Genomic DNA, 23,920 nt, shown 5'->3' with positions numbered 1-23,920 from the left:
AAAATATAGAAAAAAAAAAAGCCATGAAAAAAAATTTTTTTTAAATGAAAATAAAAGCAAACAAAGCATGAAAAAACACAGAAAAAAAACCAGCATGAAAATGTTAAAAAAAAATACATTAAAAAATGATTACAAAAAAACATAGAAAATAAACCAGCATAGAAATTAACATAAAAAAAAAAAAAACGTACCAAAAAAACCCCAAAAAATAACAGCAGGAAAATTACCAAAAAATACTAAGAAAAAATTAACAAAAAACATAAAAAAAACACAAGATAAAATTATTTCAATACAGTTCCAAAAAAAAAGAAAATAACCAAGCATAGAAATCAACTTTAAAAAAAAAAAACCAGCAGAGGAATTAACGCAAACAAAAAATTTGAAAAAAACAAAACAAAAAAAAACAGAACAAAATGAAACAAATAAATGAAGATGGGAAAAAAAAAGGCATAAAAAAGTAATGACAATGGAAAAAAAAAACCAAAACAGACCGTCTCTACTTACATTCCGTCTTCCCGCCCGCACTAGTCCTTGCTGCTTCTGCCGTTCCTCCGGTGGTGGTGGTGTGGTGGAGGATGAAGTCTGAAAATTAAGCAAAAAAAATTAGCCACATGTGTATATTTTTACCAATCCATAGGGAAGCATGGTACTCACTTCTTGTGCCTCTTGCCCTGTCCCGCGGACATATTCGTCACCAGATGAAGAAGACATTCTGCAATAAAAAAAGAGACATAAGTACATAGAAATGTATTCAAAATTCAGCCAGATATTAGGTTTTATACTTACATTGGTACAGCTTGGGTTTTTTGTTGTGACTCTTGCAGCAGTCTGTAGAGTATTGGGGAATTCCAGTGCCCACACAATCTTTTATCACCTTGGATTTTGGGAGTGGTTTTCCATTGTCTAGACCACATTCCAGACTTGTTTATCTAAAAAACGCATGCGCGCAAAAGCGCACGCGTGCGCAAGACCATATGCACGCGTTACCATAGACTGCAATGTGTTGTTTTTGTGCATTCCGTGCGCAAGCGTTGTTTTGACGAGACAGGGCGGACCAAAAAATGCAACATGTTGCGTCTGGCGCGAAAGACAAAAAAGCGCATGCGCACGAAAACGCGAACGTACGCAAGACCATGTGCCCACCATGTTAAACATAGGTGCGCCGTGCGCACGATGCGCTGCGCACAAAAGCGCTAATGTGAAACCAGCCTTAGTCTTCTTCATATAGCTAAGCTTTTAAAAGGGTACTAAGGTGGCAGCAACAGGGTCCTTCAGCAGGTCTCTGTCAGACACGGTAGCCCATCGACGCCCTCCAATTCTGTCAGAGTGCCGTTGAGAGCCGTTAAACACAAGGCTTATAGATGTGGATACTGAAATGATTTTGCTTAAAGTGAAACTGACGGCAATTTTTTTTTTTTTTTTTTTTAAACCTCAAACTATTGGCATATAAGCAAAGTATCATAAAAGGGGATTTAAATCATACCTTTGTTGTAGAAAGTGATTTCATTTTTTTTTTCGAAATCCCTTGCACAGTTTTTTTTTTTTGTTAATGCTAATGAGCTGCAAGTGTAGTGGGGCTGGCAGTGCATTTGCATCTCTTCTGCATCTCTTCTGCCTCTTCTCTCTTTTTCCACCTCTACTGACCTTTTTTTGCCACAGCAGCTATTAATGATTTACAGAACCATTTACCCTTTGTTTATAGTACAGAATTGCAATGCATTTGTAAAATACGGATGCTGTCTATACTATGGCACTGTATGGCTTTTTAACTTTTTTTTTTTTTTTTTTGCACACCCATAGATTTGAATGGGTGAGTCTCATCCAATTTAAAGAAGAAACTGGTACATGCTGCAACTTCATATTTTTGTATTTATTTATTTTTGAAAAAGTCTATATATGTCAGATTAATCCCAGAGCAAAACTGTAATGTTATTGCCTAGGTAAAAACATTTATATTCCTCAATTAAAGGGGTTATCCACTATTAGGACAACTCCTTCTCGATCTGAACGTTTGCTCCCTTGAAAATGAAAACACTTATACTCGCCTCCAGTGTCGGCACTCGTGTTTTTGGGGCGGTTTGTGTGGTTAAGACACATGAACCCTTCAGCCAATCAGCTCTGGCATCACTGTCCCCACTTTCGGACGTATGAGTAATCAAGAGAAGGTAAGCAGCCAGCTGCAGCTTTACTTCCTTTTGCTTATGTATACATCCAAAGGTGGGGACAGTTATGCTAGCGCTGACTGGCTGAAGGGAACACTTGTCATAACCGCATGTGAGCCCCATGAACGCGAGTGCTGACACCACTGGAAAGGCGCTGACACAGCAGGTGAGTAGAAGGGGGGCATATATTCGGATCGAGAAGGAGTTGCCCTAGTCGTGGACAACCCCTTTAATACAAAATCCAAATTGGCACTGTTTTTAGATGCATTGCCGACTACTGGGATTTATTCACCTCTATTACTGTATATATTATACTAAGTAACTGGGATTTATAGTATAGTTTACAGTACATATAATTGTTTTTCTTCTCTTATATCCGAGTGTGGTGAGTAATTGAGAGACACTCTAATAATGTATAAAATATGTTTTATTTGTAATTATTTTTAAATTAAGGTTTAGGCCTATTCGCTTTAAGCCTTTATTTCTAAAACTATTGTTTTTTTCTGTTTTATATTAGTGAATGACAGCAGCTTGCTTGATACTAGCTATGAGGAAATTTTCCAAAGTGTTTTGACAAAAGACAATGTTCCTACCACTCCAATCAATAATAGAATCCACGCAGCTAACAAAGACCCAGTCAGCTCAATAGCTTCAGGATCAGGTTTACTAACGCTTCCAAAAACCGATGAAGTTAAATCTAGTCATGAAAGAGTGAAGAGGCGATCACGACCTCAAGCCAAGATCTGGAAAACTAATCTGTTCAAACTGGAACAAAGTGCAAATAGTGGTGCAGCACTCTTTACCATAAATGATCCGGACATGGATTTTACAGCTAGGGGAAGTAGAGCTATTGCAAATCTTAGTTCTGAAAAAGGGGAAACTACAAACTTTTCTATACTAACTTCACCTAAGAACCAAAAGTGCGATAGAAAAGTGGACGCTGCTTATAGCATGACTAACAGTAGGAGTGATGTTTTTTTGAATAGATCTCCTGAAAAGGACAGAATCTCTGTCACAGAATATTCATCTATGGCAAATAGACTTATTGCATTATGTGGAGAGAAGAACCAGTCTAAGAAAACAGGACGTCGCAGCCTGAAACCTGAAGTTCCATTTCCCCATGGCAAAAAAGCTGTTAAGGTGGATGCAAAATCACGTTTATCATCATGTAATACAGACTCTGATGAGGCTTTTCCTAGTTTTGAAGATTTTTTTACTTCGATAGATGTAAATACCCATCAAAACCAATTGAGTCCATTTTCACTGACTAAGGAATCAAGAACATCACCCAGCCTTCCCTCACTTGTGTCAAATGATAAAGACAGGAGCAAGCGAAGAAGATCCTTGGGCAATGCCCTTCCGAATACGTGCACAGTGAAAAAGAGGAGAACCGTACAATCAGTATGTCATTCAGATTCAAGCCCCTTAGAAGATTCCAAAAAATGTGCAGCTTCAATGAGAAAAGAGTCTCCAGTAGTTAGTAGGCCTGAAACAAGTGTCTGTATAAAGAAATGTGGAAACCAGGATGTCACTGATGATCAAGAGATCTTGCATCTGACAACTAGGACAGATGATGGAGAACAGCTGAAACTTATTTCTCCAAGTACGTGAGCTTTGTAATCTGTAGTTTTAGGCTTCAGTCACACATACATATTTCACGTAAATGTGTTTTTTTTTTTGTTTTTTTTTAAATATAGAACATGTACACACTATATATATATATATATATATATATATATATATATATATATATATATATATAAATAAAAATGAGTATGTATGTGCGTGTGTATCAGCCATGCCCACTCCACATAGCCCCACCCAGTCACTAAGCATCTTTCATTTCACCAGAGCTGTTAAAAAGATGAGCTGTGATTGGTTGCTATGATCAACAGTTTTCCCTCACCACAACACCTCAGCAGACACTGACCGGGTGGAAGAAATCTAGCATCCCGGGAACATAAGCTCCCAGCCATTGTCTGCCCTCCAGAAAGGAGCAGAGAGCACATGACAGAAATGAATCACCCCCTCCCTTGCCCCATATACACATCACACATCCTCCTTCCCATAGGCACATCTTCTTGACCACAACAGGTACATTGCCTGTGCTGCCCATAGCAACCAATCACTAAGCATCTTTCATTTCACCAGAGATGTTTAAAAGAAGCTCAGCTGTGATTGGTTGCTATGTGCAACAGTTTTCCTTTTAGACAGTTGTGGTAACTGAGGCCTATTATTCTTATCATTTCTATGGTGTTATCCTTCTGTAAAGCTGGAAATAACACAAGTTATTACCGTGCCGACACAGATTGCAGGGGAAGCCCAGGGGGAGCCAAGTATCACACAGGATAGGATTAGATACACTAGTGCAGGATGTCTCGGTCGCAGGGGAGCGTAAAGGGCACTGAGAGGGTCAGTAGATTAAAAGATTTCTTTAGTTTATTGAATTCCACAACGCATGTCTTTTGCACACCCCTGCGACCGGGACATCCTGCACTATTGAACATATCCTCATCTGAGGCACCCGGCAGGAGCTGCATCGGACCATTCTCAATTGGCGCTTCCTGACCTGCCAGCCTGGCGCTCCATCAGGTTGTCTCACATATATTATTTTTTCAGGATTAGATACACGGCTCAGCAGACTATCACACAGGATAGGATTAGATACACAGGTCAGCAGTCAGTATCACACAGTATAGGATTAGATGCACAGCTCAGCAGACAGTATCACACAGGATTTGATTAGATACACAGCTCAGCAGACCGTATCACAGGATAGGATTACAGTATCACAGGATAGGATTAGATACACGGCTCAGCAGACAGTATCACACGGGATAGGATTAGATACACTGCTCAGCAGACAGTATCACACAGGATAGGATTAGATACACTGCTCAGCAGACAGTAACACACAGGATAGGATTGGATACACAGCTCAGCAGACGGTATCACACAGGATGGGATTAGATACACAGCTCAGCAGACAGTATCACACAGGATGGGATTCGATACACTGCTCAGGAGACAGTATTACACAGGACAGAATTAGATACACAGCTCAGCAGACGGTATCACACAGGATTGGAATAGATATACCGCTCAGCAACAGGATGTGCCAAAGGAGAGGACATTTTCATTCCAAGAATTTCACTCATTCCTTCTGATTTGCGTTTTGATTTTAAACGCCTCCAGTTTCCACTTCGACTGGCATTTGCAATGTCCATTAACAAGGCTCAGGGACAGTCCTTGAAAGTAGTAGGGATCGATTTGCAATCTCCATGATTTTCTCACGGTCAACTTTACGTGGCCTGTTCAAGAGTTGGAACTGCCAAAAATCTTCATCTTTGCACTGAAAGGAAAAACCAAAAATGTTTATCAAAATGCTCTTGAATGAGTTGAAAATAAAGTACTATTAATACTTAGGTAATCGTTTAGCTAATTTGTGCTGCAAATCTGTAGTGTTGAATATATAATGCAAAATGTTTTTATCTGCAATATAATCATTATAATTTGTTATAACTAACACAGTTAGTTGCTATGCCCGGGCAATGCCAGGCTCTTCATCTAGTAAACTTACAGTATGCTGTCAACCTCTTTGTTTTTTCTTTTGTGAACTTTCATTTAATCATTGTCCATTTTCTCCTCACTCATGACAGCACACATGAGCAATTACGATCTGCCCCTATTAATGTGCAGAAGCTGAGAGCACATCATAAAAAGGAAGCTCCCACTTCCTCATTAAATGGGGTTTCCTCTCCTCTGGATGGAGGAGACTTGAGTACACGACTGAAGCAACCGTGAATCATTAAACACCATGGTGTGTTCTAGAGCAACCTCTAGTAAGCAAGGCAGTAGTGAGTACAGGCACCCAGTTGGGCTCTGAAATGCTAACAACAGTTTGGGAGAATCTACATTTAATGATTCAATACCTACCTATGGTTGATGTTTGGCCTAGAGCTTTGTGCTTCGGTAGCACAGCCTGGGAAGGTAGCTTGCAGCCTGCCTTTTCTTGCTGCTTTGGCTAAAAGAGTCTGTCTTGTCAACATATCCTGTATTCGATTTTTAGTAAACTCTTGCATAGTGCTTGTGTATTGAGCTTCTTCTGTAGCCTCATTCATATCTTGTGTATTCAGCTTGCCGCCTCATGGCTAGCCTCATGGCTTGTGTACTGAGCAGGGCTGTGGAGTCGGTAAGCCAAACCTCTGACTCCTCAATTTCAATGGCTCCGATTCCACCAAAATGGGCTTTGACTCCACAGGTATAGAGCCTTATGACTTGTGGATTGAGCCTCATGGCTTGGGTAATGAGCCTCAGGCCTTTCCTCATGGCTTGAGTATTGAGCCTCATGGATGGCTTTGTGGCTTGGGTATTGAGCCTCAGGGTTGGCCTCGTGGCTTGTGTATTGAGCCTCAGGGCTGGCCTCGTGGCTTGGGTATTGAGCCTCAGAGCTGGCCTCGTGACTTGGGTATTGAGCCTCAGGGCTGGCCTCATGTCTTGGGTATTGAGCCTCAGGGCTGGCCTCGTGACTTGGGTATTGAGCCTCAGGGCTGGCCTCCTGGCTTGGGTATTGAGCCTCAGGGCTGGCCTCATGGCTTGTGTGTTGAACCTCGTGACTGGCCTCATGGTGTCAAGGGTTTACTGTGACAGAGAGGAGCCAGAAGACTGCAGCGTCTGATTTCTTCAACTCCTGCACTGTTTATAAGCACTTCACCTTTATATTAAACAGTGTAAATTTCTTTTAGCAGTGCAGGGGTTAATCTGCTCAGTTGAGAGCTCCTTTATGCTTTCCTGCGTTAAGGCTCTCAGCTGTGCACTGTTAGCCACTCCCATCTATATAATCTAGGCCCTGGCTAGCACTCATTGTCACAGATAGCTTATGGTGCATGGCTGGAGGTTGTTGGTGGGTTATTATTCGAGAAAGGCATTTGGTGGATTTATCTGTGACTGTTGCTAGGTTTTGAGTGTGTGATAATTCCCGTTCTTCTGTTTGTACTAGCTTGTTAGTCTGATTGGTCTATTATGGTACACTACTACACCCCCTCTTCCATAGGTGGGAGAAGGGTACAGACTGTGGGTGGATTCGGGAGCTAAGGCCAGGTTTGTGGCACCAGTGTCTTCACCATCAGAAGTAATCCAAGGAGAGGACTAGCTAGAGTGCCCCTAGCGGTAGGGACAGGGAAGAAGCCACGGGTCCAGGGACACCTGACAACAGAGTCTTGACACATGACTTGTGTATTGATATTGAACCTCATGAATGGCCTGTGTTTTGAGCTTCATGGCTTGAGTATTGAGCCTGCCGACTTAGGTCTAGCCTCATGGCTTGTGTAATGAGCCTCATGGTGGGCCTTATGGCTTGTGTATTGAGCCTCATGTCTGGCCTCATGGCTTGTGTATTGAGCTATCTTGGCTTGTGTATTGAGCCTCATGAATTGCCTCATGGCTTGTGTATTTAGCCCATGGCTGGTCTCATGATGTGGGTATTCAGACTCCATGGCTTGCCTCAATCCTTGTATAATGAGCCTCATGGCTTGGGTATTGAACCTCATGACTGGCCTCATGAATGACCTTGTGGCTTGTGTATTGAGCCTCATAACTGGCCTTGTGTGCATAGAGCCTCATGACTGGTCTCGTGTCATGTGAATTGAGCCTCATGTCTGGTTTTTGGCCTGCCATTTAAACACTGGCCTTATGTCTCATGGTTGACATGAAACTTCAAGCCTCATGTTTAGCCTGCCTAAAGGTTTTCAGGTCACTTCATAGTTGTGGAAGAGCTTCCATGTTAGTTTTAGGATTTTCCTCGGCTGTCTGTCTCATGGTGGGACTTGAAGGGGCCTTCAGTGGAGTATGACTTTTAGTGGTATGTACAGTGTGGAGGCTATGGCTTTTGCCTAGTTATCCGTCCGACTTGGTGCTTGTAGATCTGTTTTCACTAAGGTCTCAAAGCTTAACTACCCTTTTACTTTCAATATTGGTCATATTGGTAAGGATGACTTCCGGACGACGCCATCGGACTGTGGTGACTATTAAATACTAAGGGTAGCTGGTGAGTCCAACAGATTCTAGTCAATCCATCATACTTGGATAGCACATTGAACTTGTCTGCATTTATCATCTATATCCCTGTGGTCCTCTTGGTAAGGGGTGTAAATGGTGGCTCTAATCAGAATGCCAATATAAGTCCAGTTGAACCCAGTCTGGGATCATAAGATGGACTGCTAAGCATTTAAGCTAATGAACATCTACAGCTCAATTCACCCACCAAGTTGGATGTGCAAATTGGACATGGCTGTGCCAAGTCCAGTTAAGGTTTCTAGGCTGGAGTCTTTAAATGGCCTTCTGGGCTCTGGAGTGGTAAGATGAACTTGATAGTGCCAATTTGTGCAGCACTATACCAGTCTGCCTTTCAAAGAGAGGTGCGAGCTGGACTCGCTGTTATCGAGGGCTGATAAACCACCAATTTCCCCAATTTTCACTCCCGGTATGAAGTGGTAAGATACTTGATCGTGCCAAGTGGAGCTGCATTATACCGGTGTGCCCTCCTATCGGAGGTGCGTGGTGGTACTTGCTGGTTGGGGGGGGGGGGCTGATTTAAACCACCAATTGCCCCAATCTACTCTCCAGGTATGGAGTGGTAAGGTAAACTTGATTGTGCCAAGTCTGGCGTCACTATACCTGCCTGCCGTCCTAAGGCAGGTGTAAGTTGAACTCGCCGGTATTGGAGGCTGATAAATCAGCAATTGCCCGAATCTACGCTCCTGGTATGGAATGGTAAGATAAACCTAATTGTCGAGTGGCATTAAACTGGTCTGCCCTCCTAAGGGACGGTCGAGCTGGACTTGCCAGTATGGGACTGACGAACCAGCATTATCCCAGTCTATCCCCCTAATAAATAGACTTTCTTGACAGATGTTGTTGTTCGTGATTTGGTAAAAATTTTTCAAGACCATTATTTCCTCTCTGTTAAAGTGGGAAAATTGACTAATTGGAAATTAAGTCAGTGGAGCTATTATACCCAATAAGTATTTTGGGGATTGAAGTCATAAACTGGTAGATTAAACTAATTGGTGAGTTGGCTAAATATCCAGTCTGTGTACTATTGGAGTGATAAGATAACAACTCTGCAATTAACCTATAAAGGGAGGAATCGATGGATGAGTTAAAATGTCTCCTTACCTGTAAAACTCCTGTGGCGAAGGAGAAGAATCTTCTCTAGTTAAGACGAATGCCTTCGCACTGAGGTAAGATCGTTCTGATTATTACTCAAGCACAGGATGATACGGGATAGGATGATAATACCTGAGCTTAAGACCATCAGAGATTTGACCAATACCATATGAGGTCTATATCTCTTTCTGACCAAGTCGCTTCCATTTGAACTATTTTCAGCTAACAATCTTCACAGTGAGTTGTATTTTTAACATCCATTTAAGTTGCTGAATTGATGCCTTTATAGAGAATAGAATTTATTCTATCATCCCTGTATGAATAGTGGATCTTGGTTCTCCTTTATATGGAATAGCTCAGATCTATAGTTTGCCTGTTCTAATTGTATCCACTCTTAGTGCTTGGCTAGCATGCGGTATCCAGAAATTCCCCATGATTGAAATCTCAAACTATAAGTGAACTAAATACATTTCTTGGGGGGACTTAACGTTACATCCTAAGGGATATAACAAAGTAGTAAATATTTCTGCTGGTTTCTGGAACCCCTATGGCATTCTGGGATGCCCAATCTACACTTAATAGCATAGAGTTGGGTTGGATTTTGAACAATTAAGTGATGATTGACATAAGAAGGGTTTCGTACAGGCCAGATCTTTGCCTTAAAGGGGTTGTCCGGGCTTTTCACATAATCTCAGTACATATCTGGGCTGCAGAATTATGACAATAAGCAATTTACTTTCTGTCACTAGTTTGCACGGTTTTCTAGATATTCTGAACAGAACATCCAAGGGGGGGGTGTGTTATGGCATTGAAATGAGAACTGGTCGTAACCTCCTACTCTAGTCCAAACATGCCCTCTATAGCAACAACCCCACCCTCCATAGCTACAGGCCCTCCCTGTCCACATGAAGAAGCCCTCATCACACAGTAACAAATCCTCCCCCTCTAGCAGCCACACTGCAGAGAGCAGACCACCCAGCTGCTCCTCCCCCAGACACACACTGAACAGTGATCTATGGAAAGTGAAACTAGTGAGGAGTGAAAATCGTCCTGTATTCTGGGCCACTCCATGATTACAATACATAACTCATTATCAGTAATTCCTTCCCTCACTGTCCCAGGCTGCTGGCAGCAGTGAGAACAGACTGTGTGATGGCCAGTGATGGGGGTCTGCAGCTTCTAATCTGCACAGGGGATGGCAATCACTGATGTAATCTGTTGTGTGACAAAGCCTCTGCTGTGTGAATGAGACAGCTCTGTGTCACTGATGTCTTCACACAGCAGCAGATTTGGTGCAGTGTATGTGTGAGCACTGTGTCTCTAATGACACAAATACTGATGGGAGCCGCCTGTCCAATCAGCAGCTGTAACAGTGTGAAGTGTTGGGGGGTGTATGTATGGAGATATATATGATACTAAGGATTCTGATACTATAAATAAAGGGCTTGTTTGTGTTGTTGAGGAGCCCTTCCTTCATTCCTTCCTAACTTTTCACTATTCCTTTCTGACCCTGGCATACCTCCAGCCTGTGTAAGGTGTGTACCTATATCCTATCACTTTATAATGTTTCTAGTAGAAATACATAACCGGTGCACGCGGACCATTCACCTCTGCCAGTGCTGGGAAAGACAAGCTGCAATTTATTTATGCATTTTCCCATCACCTCCCGGCAATTTTCTGGTTTTTCTGTTTTTCGTTTTTCCCTTTTCCCTCTCCTTCCATAACTTTTCTATTTTTCCGTCAATACAGACATATGTACATATAGTACTGACCCGAGGCATCATAACACGTCAGTGTTACCATATAGTACTGACCTGAGGCATCATACCGACACGTCAGTGTTACCATATAGTACGGACCCGAGGTATCATACAGACACCTCAGTGTTACCATATAGTACGGACCCGAGGTATCATACCGACACCTCAGTGTTACCATATAGTACTGACCCGAGACATCATACCGACATATCAGTGTTACCATATAGTGAACATGGTGAATAAAAAACCCCAAAAACAAATGTGTAATTGCACTTTGAATTTTTTCCCAATGTCCAGTACATTATATGGTAAAATAAATGACATGATTCAAAATAACAACTCGTCCTGCAAAAAACAACAAGCCTCATATGTCTGTATTGATGTAAAAATAGAAAAGTTATGGAAGGAGTGTCATTACAGACACAGTGCTCACACATACACTGCACCAAATCTGCTGTGGGAATACATCAGTGACACAGAGCTGTCTCTTTCACACAGCAGAGGCTTTGTCACACAACAGATTACATCAGTGACTGCCATCCCCTGTGCAGATTAGAAGCTGCAGACCCCCATCACTGGCCATCACACAGTCCATTCTCACTGCTGCCAGCAGCCTGGGACAGTGAGGGAAGGAATTACTGATAATCAGTTATGTATTGTAATCATGGAGTGGCCCAGAATACAGGACGATTTTCCCTCCTCACTAGTTTCACTTTCCATACATCACTGTTCAGCGTGTGTCTGGGGGAGGAGCAGCTCTCTGCAGTGAGGCTGCTAGAGGGAGGGATTTGTTACTGTGTGATGACGGCTTCTTCATGTGGACAGGGAGGGCCTGTAGCTATGGAGGGTGGGGTTGTTGCTATAGAGGGCATGTTTGGAGTAGAGTAGGAGGTTACGACTAGTTCTCGTTTCAATGCCATAACACCCCCCCCTAGACGTTCTGTTCAGAACATCTAGAAAACCGTGCAAACTAGTACAGAAAGTAAATTACTTATTGTCATAATTCTGCAGCCCAGATATGTACTGAGATTATGTGAAAAGCCCAGACAACCCCTTTAAGGGGGGCTTTCAATGGAAAATGTCAACACTATAGGGTCGAAATCCTATTCAAGTCATTGTTAAGGTTGCCAGGTTCTTTGAAACGCTTAACTTCTGTTTCCATTGTAGTAATAGGCCCCATCATTGTTCCCTTATAGTAATATGCCCCATCATGATCCCTTTCATGTAGAAATATGCCTCATCGTGATCTCCTTCATGCAGAAATTTGCCCCATCATGATCCCCTTCATGTAGAAATGCCCCATCATGATCCCCTTCTTGCAGAAATTTACCCCATCATGATCCCTTCATGCAGAAATATGCCCCATCATGATCCCCTTCATGCAGAAATATGCCCCATCATGATCCCCTTCATGCAGAAATGTCCCATCATGATCCCCTTCATGCAGAAATATGCCCCATCATGATCCCCTTCATGTAGAAATGCTCCATCATGATCCCCTTCATGCAGAAATTTACCCCATCATGATCTCCTTCATGCAGAAATATGCCCCATCATGATCCCCTTCATGCAGAATTATACCCCATCATGATCCCCTTCATGCAGAAATATGCCCCATCATGATCCCCTTCATGCAGAAATACGCCCCATCATAATCCCCTTCATGCAGAAATTGCCCATTCCACCACCTCCATCAGTTCATCCTCCCCATCACCCCCATCATTGGTCCTCTCCCCCTCACTCCCATCATTGGTCCTCTCCCCCTCACTCCCATCATTGGTCCTCTCCCCCTCACTCCCATCATTGGTCCTCTCCCCCTCACTCCCATCATTGGTCCTCTCCCCCTCACTCCCATCATTGGTCCTCTCCCCCTCACTCCCATCATTGGTCCTCTCCCCCTCACTCCCATCATTGGCGCTCTCCCCCTCACTCCCATCATTGGCGCTCTCCCCCTCACTCCCATCATTGGCGCTCTCCCCCTCACTCCCATCATTGGCCCTCTCCCCCTCACTCCCATCATTGGCCCTCTCCCCCTCACTCCCATCATTGGCCCTCTCCCCCTCACTCCCATCATTGGCTCTCTCCCCCTCACTCCCATCACTGGCTCTCTCCCCATCACTCCCATCATTGGCTCTCTCCCCATCACTCCCATCATTGGCCCTCTCCCCATCTCATACACCAGCGGCCACACACCCACCAGCGGATACACTCACCTCTCCGTGCGCCGGCAGCTTCCTTCCTTGCAGAAATTGAGCGGCGCGGTCGCATGACATCATTCAGCTCTGCGGCCGCGCCGCTCAATAAGTGAGAGGAAGGAGGAAGCTGCAGCTCCGGAGCAGTGAGGCGAGGCCGCATGCCAGCTGAGAGGGCTCTGCGTGCCATAGGTTCGACATCACTGCTATATAGAGTGCCTTGTGAAAATATTCAGCCCCCTGGAACTTTTCAACCTTTTCCCACATATCATGCTTCAAACAAAGATACCAACTGTAAATTTTTGGTGAAGAATCAACAAGTGGAACACAATTGTGAAGTTGAACGAAATTTATTAGTTATTTTAAATTTTTGTGGAAAGTCAAAAACTCAAAAGTGGGGCAGAGCATGCAATATTATTCGGCCCCTTTACTTTCAGTGCAGCAAACTCACTCCAGAAGTTCATTGTGGATCTCTGAATGATCCAATGTTGTCCTAAATGACTAATGATAAATTTAATCCACCTGTGTGTAATCAAGTCTCTGTATAAATGCACCTGCTCTGTGATAGTCTCAGATTTGGATACAAAATGATTTCCAAAACTTTAAACATCCCAAGGAGCACTGTGCAAGCGATCATATTGAAATGGAAGGAGTATCATACCACTTCAAATCTACCAAGACCCGGCCGTTCCTCTAAACTTTCATCTCAAACAAGAATACTAATCAGAGATGCAGCCAAGAGGCCCATGATCACTCTGCATGAACTGCAGAGGTCTACAGCTGAGGTTTGACAGTCTGGCCATAGGACAACAATCAGTCGTCCACTGCACAAACCTGGACTTTGAGAAATGGCTTTCTTCTTGCCACTCTTCCATAAAGATATCCATAAAAAGTGTTGTTAAAAGTTTGCAACAAGCCACCTGGGAGACACACCAAACATGTGGAAGAAGGTGCTCTGGTCAGATTAAACGAAAATCGAACTTTTTGGCAACAATGCCAAATGATATGTTTGGCGTAAAGGCAACACAGCTCATTACCCTGAACACACTATCCCCACTGTCAAACATGGTGATGGCAGCATCATGGTTTGGGCCTGCTTTTCTTCACCAGGGACAGGAAAGATGGTTAAAATTGATGGGAACATGGATAGAGCCAAATACAGGCCCATTCTTGAAGAAAACCTGTTGGAGTCTGCAAAAGACCTGAGACTGGGATGGAGATTTGTCTTCAAACAAGACAATGATCCCAAACATGAAGCAAAATCTATAATGGAATGGTTCACAAATAAACGTATCCAGGTGTTAGAATGGCCAAGTCAAAGTCCAGACCTGACTCCAATCGAGAATATGTGGAAAGAGCTGAAAACTGCTGTTCAAAAACCATCTCGGTCAAACCTCACTGAGCTCGAGCTGTTTGCCAAGGAAGAATGGGCAAGAATTGCAGTCTCTCGATATACAAAACTGATACATATACCCCAAGCGACTTGCAGCTGTAATCGCAGCAAAAGGTGGTGCAACAAAGTATTAAGTTAAAGGGGCCGAATAATATTGCGCGCCCCACTTTTCATTTTTTGAATTTCAACAAAAATTTAAAAAAAAACAATAAATTTCGTTCAACTTAACAATTTTGTCCACTTGTCGATTTTTCACCAAAAATTTACATTTGGTATCTTTGTTTGATGCATGATTTGTGGGAAAAGGTTGAATAGTTCCAAGCGGCCGAATACTTCCGCAATGCAATGTACTTCACTTGTTGGTTGTGATTTAATAAGTACTGAATATCTAATCAAATCTGAGGAAGATAACCAACTATACATATAAGTGAAGTATCTAAATATAGACCCTCTATATTGATGCTCCAAATTAATAGAGATATACAGTGGGGGAAAAAAGGTACTTAGTCAGCCACCAATTGTGCAAGTTCTCCAACTTAAAATGATGAGCGGCCTGTAATTGAGATCATAGGTAGACCACAGCCATGAGAGACAAAATGAGAAAACAAATCAAGAAATTCACCTTGTCTGATTCGGCAAGATTTATTTTTCAAGTTATGGTGGAAAATAAGTATTTGGTCACCTAAAAACATACAAGATTCTTGGCTCCTCTGTCCTCCACTCATTACCTGTAGTAATTGCATCTGTTTGAACTTATCAGTATAAAAGACACCTGTCCACCACCTCAAGTAGTCACACTCCAAACTCCACTATGGTGAAGACCAAAGAGCTGTCGAAGGACACCAGAAACAAAATTGTAGCCCTGCACCAGGCTGGGAAGACTGAATCTGCAATAGGCAAGCAGCTTGGCGTGATGAAATCAAATGTGGGAGCAATAATAAGAAAATGGAAGACATACAAGTCCAGTAATAATCTCACTCGATCTGGGGCTCCACGCAAGATCTCACCCCGTGGGGTCAAAATGATCACAAGAACGGTGTGAGCAAAAATCCCAGAATCACACGGGGAAGGGGGGGATACCTAGTGAATGACTTACATAGAGCCGGGACCACCGTAACAAAGGCTACCATAAGTAACTATGCTGCCAGGGACTCAGATCTTGCAGTGCCAGATGTGTCCCTGTTGTGAGTTCATTTTTCCCTTCACCATTGAGGTCTGATGAACTCCCTCCTCTAGTGAAGGAAGGTAGTGAGACTGATTACCAAACACCTGGGCAGCTAGATGATGACTGGGTGGCTGGAATTGAGGACTGGATATAAGGCTGCCGACGCCCTTCTTCCTGGCTGGTGATTTTCCTGCTGGATTCTTGGAGACCAGTCTGATTCCTGCATCTCAAAGCTAAGTTTTTCTGCTCTGCTTTGTACTCTTCAGTTTTGTTTTTGTTTTGCCTTGTTTTTTGGGAGTTCTGCCATCCCCGGCCGGGGGTGAGCTGAATTCCATTTTTGTCTCTGATCTGTTGATATTTTGCTGTCTTCAGAATATACCTGAGTGCTGATATAGTCTTTTGAAGCCTAGCGACTTCAGGGCCTGTTTTTCCTATCAGTCGGTTGGCTCATTTTGATAGGGTTTTTGCGGATGGCAGACAGCAGCTTTCCTATCCTGTCCTATGTAGTTAGCTTGGGCCCCATCATTTGCTCAACCTATCTTTCTATCTGTGTTAGTGTTTTCATCTTGCTTCACTGTCATATGTTGGTGCTTTGGGGTCTGCTCTGGGGCAGTTTAGTTTTTCCCCTTTCTGTCTTTAGGCTATATAGTTCTCCGGCTGTGATCGAGGGGTCTAGGGCACCGTAGGAACCCCCCACGGCTACTGCTAGTTGTTGTGGATAGGTTCAGGGGTCTGAAATCCGATAGCTGCCAACCTCTCTGGTTTTTCTGGACTTCGCTGGTATTTTGTTTTTTCCTCCTTCGGTGACTCATCATAACATGTCCCCCTGCTTAAGCCAGTACATGTCCGGGCCCGTCTGAAGTTTGCTAAGGAGTGTTTGGATTATCCAGAAGAATATTGGGAGAATGTCATATGGTCTGATGAAACCAAAGTAGAACTGTTTGGTAGAAACAAAACTCGTCGTGTTTGGAGGAGACAGAATGCTGAGTTGCATCTAAAGAACGCCATGCCTACTGTGAAGCATGGGGGTGGCAACATCATGTTTTGGGGCTGTTTCTCTGCAAAGGGACCAGGACGACTGATCCATTTACATGAAAGAATGAATGGGGCCATGTATTGTGACATTTTGAGTGCAAACCTCCTTTCATCAGCAAGAGCATTGAAGACGAAGCGTGGATAGGTCTTTCAGCATGATAATGATCCCAAGCACACTGCCAGGGCAACGAAGGAGTGGCTTCGTAAGAAGCATATGAAGGTCCTGGAGTGACCTAGCCAGTCTCCAGATCAGATCCATAGAAAACCTTTGGAGGCATTTGAAAGTCTGTGTTGCCCAGCGACAGGTCCAAAACATCACTGCTCTAGAGGAGATCTGCATGGAGGAATGGGCCAACATACCACCAATAGTGTATGCCAACCTTGTGATGACCTACAGAAAACATTTGGCCTCTGTCATTGCCAACAAAGTATATATAACAAAAAATATTGAGATTAACTTTTGGTAATGACCAAATACTTATTTTCCACCATAATTTTGAAAAATAAATCTTGACAAACCAGACAAGGTGATTTTCTCTATTTGTTTTCTCATTTTGACTCTCAGGCTGCATTCACACGTTCAGGTTTTTTCGCGACGGTTTTTACCTCGCGATTTTGCCGCAAAAAACAGCATCCCATGAAATCCTATGGGATTCTGCAATGCTGTGCTAATGCTGCAGATTTTCCCGGAATTGCATCGCGGAAAAATATGCAGCATGCTCATTAATTTGCGGAATCGCGGCAATTCCACCCACATAGGAATGCATTGTTCTGCTTACTTCACACATGTGGCTGTGCCCACCAAGCAAAAAGTAAGCAGAACATTTACGGATGGTACCCACGGTCCGGAGGAGAGGAGACTGTTCTCCGGGCTCTGGGTACCATATCCCTGTAAAAAATAGAATTAAAATAAAAAAAATCGGGCTATATTCACCTTCCAACGTCCCGCGATACACGCGGCAGCTCCTGTTCCCAGTGATGCATTGCGATGGCGATGACCTTTGCTGACGTCGCGTCTCGTGAGACCGCAACGTCATCAAAGGTCATTGCCGCAATATATCACTGGGAATGGGACCTGCCGGAGCATCGCGGAGGCCTGGGGACGCTGCGCGGGATGTCGGAAGGTGAATATAACCCGATTTTTTTTTTTTTTTTCTTTTTTTTTTTTTTTTTTTTATTATTTTTAACATTAGATCTTTTTACTACTGATGCTACATAGGCAGCCTCAATAGTAAAAAGTTGGTCACACTTTTCAAACTATGTTTGACGAGTGTGATCAACCTGTCAATCAGTTCTCCAAGCGATGCTACAGATCGCTTGGAAAACGCTAGCATTATGCAAGCTAATTACGCTTCCAAATCGCTAGTTTTTCCGCGGAAAAATCGCGGGAATTTAAAATGCGATTTTCCTGCGGAATGGAATTCCAGAATTCTCGCGGTAACTTCCGCGGGAATTCCACTACGTGTGAACCCAGCCTCATAGTTGTGTTCTGCCTATGATGTCAATTACAGGCCTCTCTCAACTGTTTAAGTAGGAGAACTTGCTTAATTGGTGGCTGACTAAATACTTTTTCCCCACTGTAATATCTTGATTGAATAGCTGAAGCTTTCACAAACATCCCTCCTGAAGCACAATTCATTGAATTAGGATATTCTGGGGATCTTTCTTCAGGTGTAAGATCGTATAGGAGTGCTCCCTCCCTATTAGAACATTCCTTGACTCCTTGTTAAAGACACTGAAGAAGGAAGTGGGAGCTGCCTTTTTGTTTTGAGCTTGAGTCTTCCTGTGTAGTAATAAGGAGTATCCTTATTCTCTCTCATGTGTGCTGTCATGGGTGAGGGGAAAATCAAATTACTGGTAAGCAGTTATCATTTTTTCCTCTATAGTGTCTATTTTTAACATTGCAGTGGCTAGGAGGAACTTTGCAATTTATGATTTTTTTTTTTTTTATCCAGAAATGTCATGCATAGTAAAAACTGATGAAAACTACTATTTTTTTGCCTACAAGAAAAATCACTTATATATGAATGATGTCTTAATAAGTTTTATCTGTCCAGTTTCAAGTTAAAGGGGTATTCACATCTTCAAGATCCTATCCCAATATGTAGATGGTGTAATAGCAATTTCAAATACCTGTAATTGGAAATGAAATGTAGTTCTCCTTATAAGCTATGTCACTTACTCCATGTGCAGGGCATTGCAGTAGTAAAGAATGCAGCACCAAAAGATTTGACTCCAACGAACTTTATTCCAAAATCTTCATATTAGAGCAGTGACAACCGACAGAAAAAATGCAAATGTCTCAGACACCGGTTTACGCGTTTCAGGGCTAAATATGCCCCATAGTCATAGCCTAGTGCAGTGATGGCGAACCTTTCTGAGACCGAGTGCCCAAACTGCAACCTAAAACCCAATTAGTTATGACAAAGTGCCAACACGGCAATTTAAATTATCAATGTGGAAGAACACACTGTAGTGCAAAGTTCCATAAAATAATAGAAAAACTTTATTAATAATAATTAACCTGAATAACAGAACGTTAACTTTTGGCATGGTTTTGAACAATTAATGTGATTTTTGCTGTTGCATGCTGATAACTTGTCTACCCTTGGCTCATACTTTGTAAGTTTGAGAGCAACACATGCAGCACTCATGTCATCTGTTAGTCTGTTTCTGATGTCAGATTTGATATAATTCAAAGCTGAAAACAGCTGCTCACAAGAATATGATGACCCAAACAGAGTAAGTAAAGCATTCCCAAGTGCTTTCATTGCCTGAAAATTATTTGGCAGAGAATTCCTCACTTTAAGGATTTCATTTACAGAACTCGCCGTGCTGTCCTTTGCCATCCCTTTCTATCTTCTCAAGTGTTTCATGCAAGTCGCAGAATTTTATTTTTCCAGATAGAGCTTTCTTGAAATTCCACTAGCTCCATTTCCAGATTTTCTAAATCTAACCACTGTAAGCAGGAGAGATCAAGTTCTTCAAATTTGACTTGGATAAGTCAGAAAACACAGGGTTGTTTCCATTTTACGGAACTGTGAAAATCTGTTACTGAAATTCACCTTTGCAGCTCGTACAACACTAGAAAATTCCTTGTAGATTTCTTGATTGCTTGTAGGACTGTTTGCAAATGTTGTAGAATTTTCTAAATGCATTTTTAGATTTGGAAAATATTTCCGCTGCCCACTTTCAAGGACTCTTTCAAAAACCTGAAGTTTTCTCTCAAATGTTTTGATATCACAAAGCATCCTTTCTGCTGTTTTTCCTAAAGCTACACCTTGTAGTTGTTTGTTCAGTATATTGAACTGTAGTGTGAAATCTGTAAAACAAAAACCATGAGGTTAGTAAGCCAGGCCATCTCAGTGAGCTGTGGATATTCCTGCCCTTTTTCATTCATAAGAAGCCTAATTTCAGCCAAGCAAGCTACAAATCTCTCCAGGACTTGTCCTTTGCTCAGCCACCGGACATTATTGTAAATAAGTAAAGAATTATACTGTGCCTGAACCTCCTCAAGAAGTGCTTGAAATTGTCGAAAATTCAAAGCACGAGCTATGATATAATTAACCATCTTTGTGACATCTTTAAGGACAGCCTCAATTTTTTTGCTGCTCTCCCTGGCACACAGAGCTTCTTGGTGTATAATACAATGGTACTGGCTGATATGATGTTTTATTTCTTTCACAAAGTACTGTATGAAACCAGATGATGTGCCCACCATAGAAGGTGCCCCATCACTAGTAATTGAAACCACTTTTTCTGGCCTTATGTCTTGTGACAAAAACGCCTCCATCACATCATTGTAGATGTCTATCCCTTGTGTTCTTTCAGGCAACACAGTTTCACCAGCTCTTCACTCATGATGTCACCAACAGCATAATGGAAAATTACTGCCAGCCTTGCATGATTATTTACATCTGTGCTTTCATCCCAGCACATGGAGTAACCGGATGCATTTTGTAGGTCAGTGGTGAGCTGCTGACTAACATCACTTGCCATGCGCTGTACTCTATCTTTAACAGTATTTCTGCTAAGTGGCATCTCAGAGATGCGTTGGATAATTTTTTCCTTGTTTGGCAAATCATGAAAAAGAGAATTATCCCCAGACAACATGGCCGCTTTGATAATATCCCCATCAGAGAAGGGCTTACCATGTTTTGCTATTCACAGTGAAATTTGAAAACTGGCAGCTGTCAAATGATTTGTTCTTGAAAGATAGTTGCAAAAACTAAGATACTGGGAACTATGTTTCCTAACTTTGCTTTCAATTAACTCCTTTTTTTCAGCTTCACTTAGTTTGGCAACATTTTTGTGGTTGGTGTCAAAGTGCCGTCTGAAGCCCCCGTTACACACTGCGATATCGCTAGCAATATCGCTGTAAAGTCACCGATTTTGTGACATTGCAGCGATATTGCTAGCGATATCGCTGCATGTGATACTTACCTCCGACCGGCTCCCCCGCTGGTTATCGCTGATCGCGCGAGAAGCTCCTGGACCATTCCTCGTCGGCCACTTCCTGCTGTGACGACGAGCGACGCGTGGACGCGGGCAGGAGGACGCAGGACAGGTAAGTAGCGATCCCCGTCCCCTGCGATGTCGCTGGTGAGATCTGCCTGTGTGGCAGCTCACTAGCGACCACCTAGCGATGCACCAGCAATCCTGACCGCGTCATATCGCTGGTCGAGATCGCTGGTGCATCGCTAGGTGTAACGGTACCCTGACTCTTGATGTGCGACACCCAACACTTTCTTTTCCAAAGTTTTTTTCTGTTTCAAAACAAAACAAGACAACATCGAGTCATTAATTGACGCAACAGACGTTAGATCATACAAAATCAAGTGCAAGCGCAAACATAGCGATCGAAGTAATGGATAAAGTGCAATAAACGGTATGTCACAAATCAAGTTTAGGGGCCACTTTGTTAAATAAAAATCCTACCAAACTCATACTGACACCCAACACTTTCATTGCACAGAATACATAAGGCTTTCCCATTGCGCTCAATAACTCCAAATGACTGTCCAGACCTCTTGAAATGATCTTCCACTATCTGATTTTGTTTTTTTTGCTGCACTCATTTTTGGGTGTTGATGACAGTCTCACAAAAAAAAAAAAAAAAAAAAAAATTAAACAAGGCAGGGTCAGGACTGCAATGCCTACTACGCTGTGGCCTGAGCGCTCTGCTCCCCTGCAGCTATACCACACTGTGAGCTTTGATCCCCTCCAACCCCACCATGGGACCACTGGATGGGACGCATTATTAAGGAAGAGCCAATCTGCACACTGCATCTCAGCCTACTTTGCGGCCATATAATAAACTACTCTGTCTGCACAGTTGATGGAGAATGAAGACAGTGTGGCTCCATTTCAGAGGTACTTTTTGCACTGCGTATTGGCACATATGCATTGCAAACTGGGCTTTGCTTGCCTTGACTCCACTTTGAACTGATCGCTGCTTTGCACTTTTCTAACAGTTCAAAGCAACACTCAGGAAGAGGGAATAAAACATTTCTTTGCCCTTCTGGGCGCAGTCCAGAATTGAAGGTTACACAGGTTTAAAAACAGTAACAATAGTGTGTGATGAAAAATGTGTACTGGCCGTCTCAAGGTACTGCAGCGCTGCCCTCATTCAAAGTGAATGAGAACTACTCAGCAGTGACCGTCATAAGCGCTACACAGGAGAGTCCGCAGCTGCCAATTCTCTTCCTCTACAGCGCTTGTTGTCCGTAAACCCTGATGATCAATTGTATTATGTAAACAATTCATTGATTTTAAACTTACCTTTGCAGTCTCCTCTTCTGTTCAGCAGGGGGGCTTCAAGCATGCATGCACGCTTATCACACACTGAAACTGAGCTACTCACACTGCCCTTTCCAGACACAGCAGTTGGATTGATCTTTATGGGAAAAAAATGCAGAATTAGATAGCTAGATAAATAGATTTTAGCATGGAATGCAAGCAGATTCCAAGCTGAAATCCACTGCTACATTTCACAGTATGAATATCTCTAGCCACAGTCACACAAATGTGATAACACTTAAGGTCCCGTCACACCTAGCGACGCTATAACGATCCCGACAGCGATACGACACGACAGGGATCGTTGCCGCATCGCTATGTGGTCGCTATTGAGATGTCAGACAGTCCAATCTACCCAACAACGGAGCAACGATCTAGCATGTCATAGCGACCTTTGTAACGATGTCGGGAACGCTAATCCCCACCTTGTCTTCCTTCTGAGTCGCTAACGAGGTCGTTAGGCTAGGTGTCAAACGTGACGATACAAGCGACTCAGCGGGACATAAGTGACCAAAGAAATGTCCAGACATTTCGGGCACGATCAGCGATACCCGGCATGGGGGCTGGTCGCTGGTCACTGTCACAGCGATCTCGCTGGTAAGATCACTATAACGTCACAGTTCTAGTGACTCAGCAGCGATCTCGCTAGCGATCTCACTTAGTGTGACAGGGCCTTTACTGTATCTGGCTGCTGCTGACTTGTGAATCCTGGCATGGAGATGGCTGGCTTGGGAAGCTGGCTGGCTTGTGGATAGCACCTGGCAAGAATGGCAGGCTAGGAGGCTTCACCGTGGTCTGAAAAAGTATAAATATTTGCTGCGGCTCTACATTTGACAAAAAACATTAAAAAAAAATTGCTGGCGGTCCAGGTGCTGAGATTGCTAACAGCCGCCAAACTAGTAACTGTCATGTTTAGGACATGGTTAATGTCCTGTTCTCACAGGGTTAAGTTGTGCCGGCCTCTTTGGATCTGGGAGGGGTATTTATACTCACTCCAGACTAGCATTCTCTGTCAGCTATACTGTTGTTCTGGCTGTGTGTCTGACCCACCCCCCGGTGTGCGTGTATTCTGCATTGCTTGTTTGATTCCCGTGTAAAACCCGGCCTGGTCCCTCACTCTGTACTCCGTCTCTCGTTTTGGTACTATTGTCTTCTCCGGTTCTGACCTCCTGGCTTGGCTATTGTTACTCCGCTGCAGGTTGTCCCTATTGTACCGTCCATTGCCTGTTCTGGTTTTCTGATCTATT

General features: G+C 43.1%; 1 protein-coding gene across 3 annotated transcripts in view; it reads left to right on the top strand.

Moving 5' to 3' along the window:
- MCPH1 (microcephalin 1) overlaps nt 1-23,920 on the top strand; it is a 461,844-nt gene that overhangs the window by 41,239 nt on the left and 396,685 nt on the right. For all 3 annotated transcript variants that reach the window (XM_073589174.1, XM_073589176.1, XM_073589175.1), the window contains exon 8: nt 2,680-3,765. In XM_073589174.1, the coding sequence (XP_073445275.1) occupies nt 2,680-3,765 (1,086 nt within the window). The remainder of the gene's footprint in view (nt 1-2,679; nt 3,766-23,920) is intronic.

Source organism: Dendrobates tinctorius, unplaced genomic scaffold, assembly GCF_039654945.1.
Source record: "Dendrobates tinctorius isolate UK_male_01 unplaced genomic scaffold, ASM3965494v1 ptg000107l, whole genome shotgun sequence".
Taxonomy (NCBI): Eukaryota; Metazoa; Chordata; class Amphibia; order Anura; family Dendrobatidae; genus Dendrobates; species Dendrobates tinctorius.
This window is presented reverse-complemented; position numbering and strand designations above follow the sequence as displayed.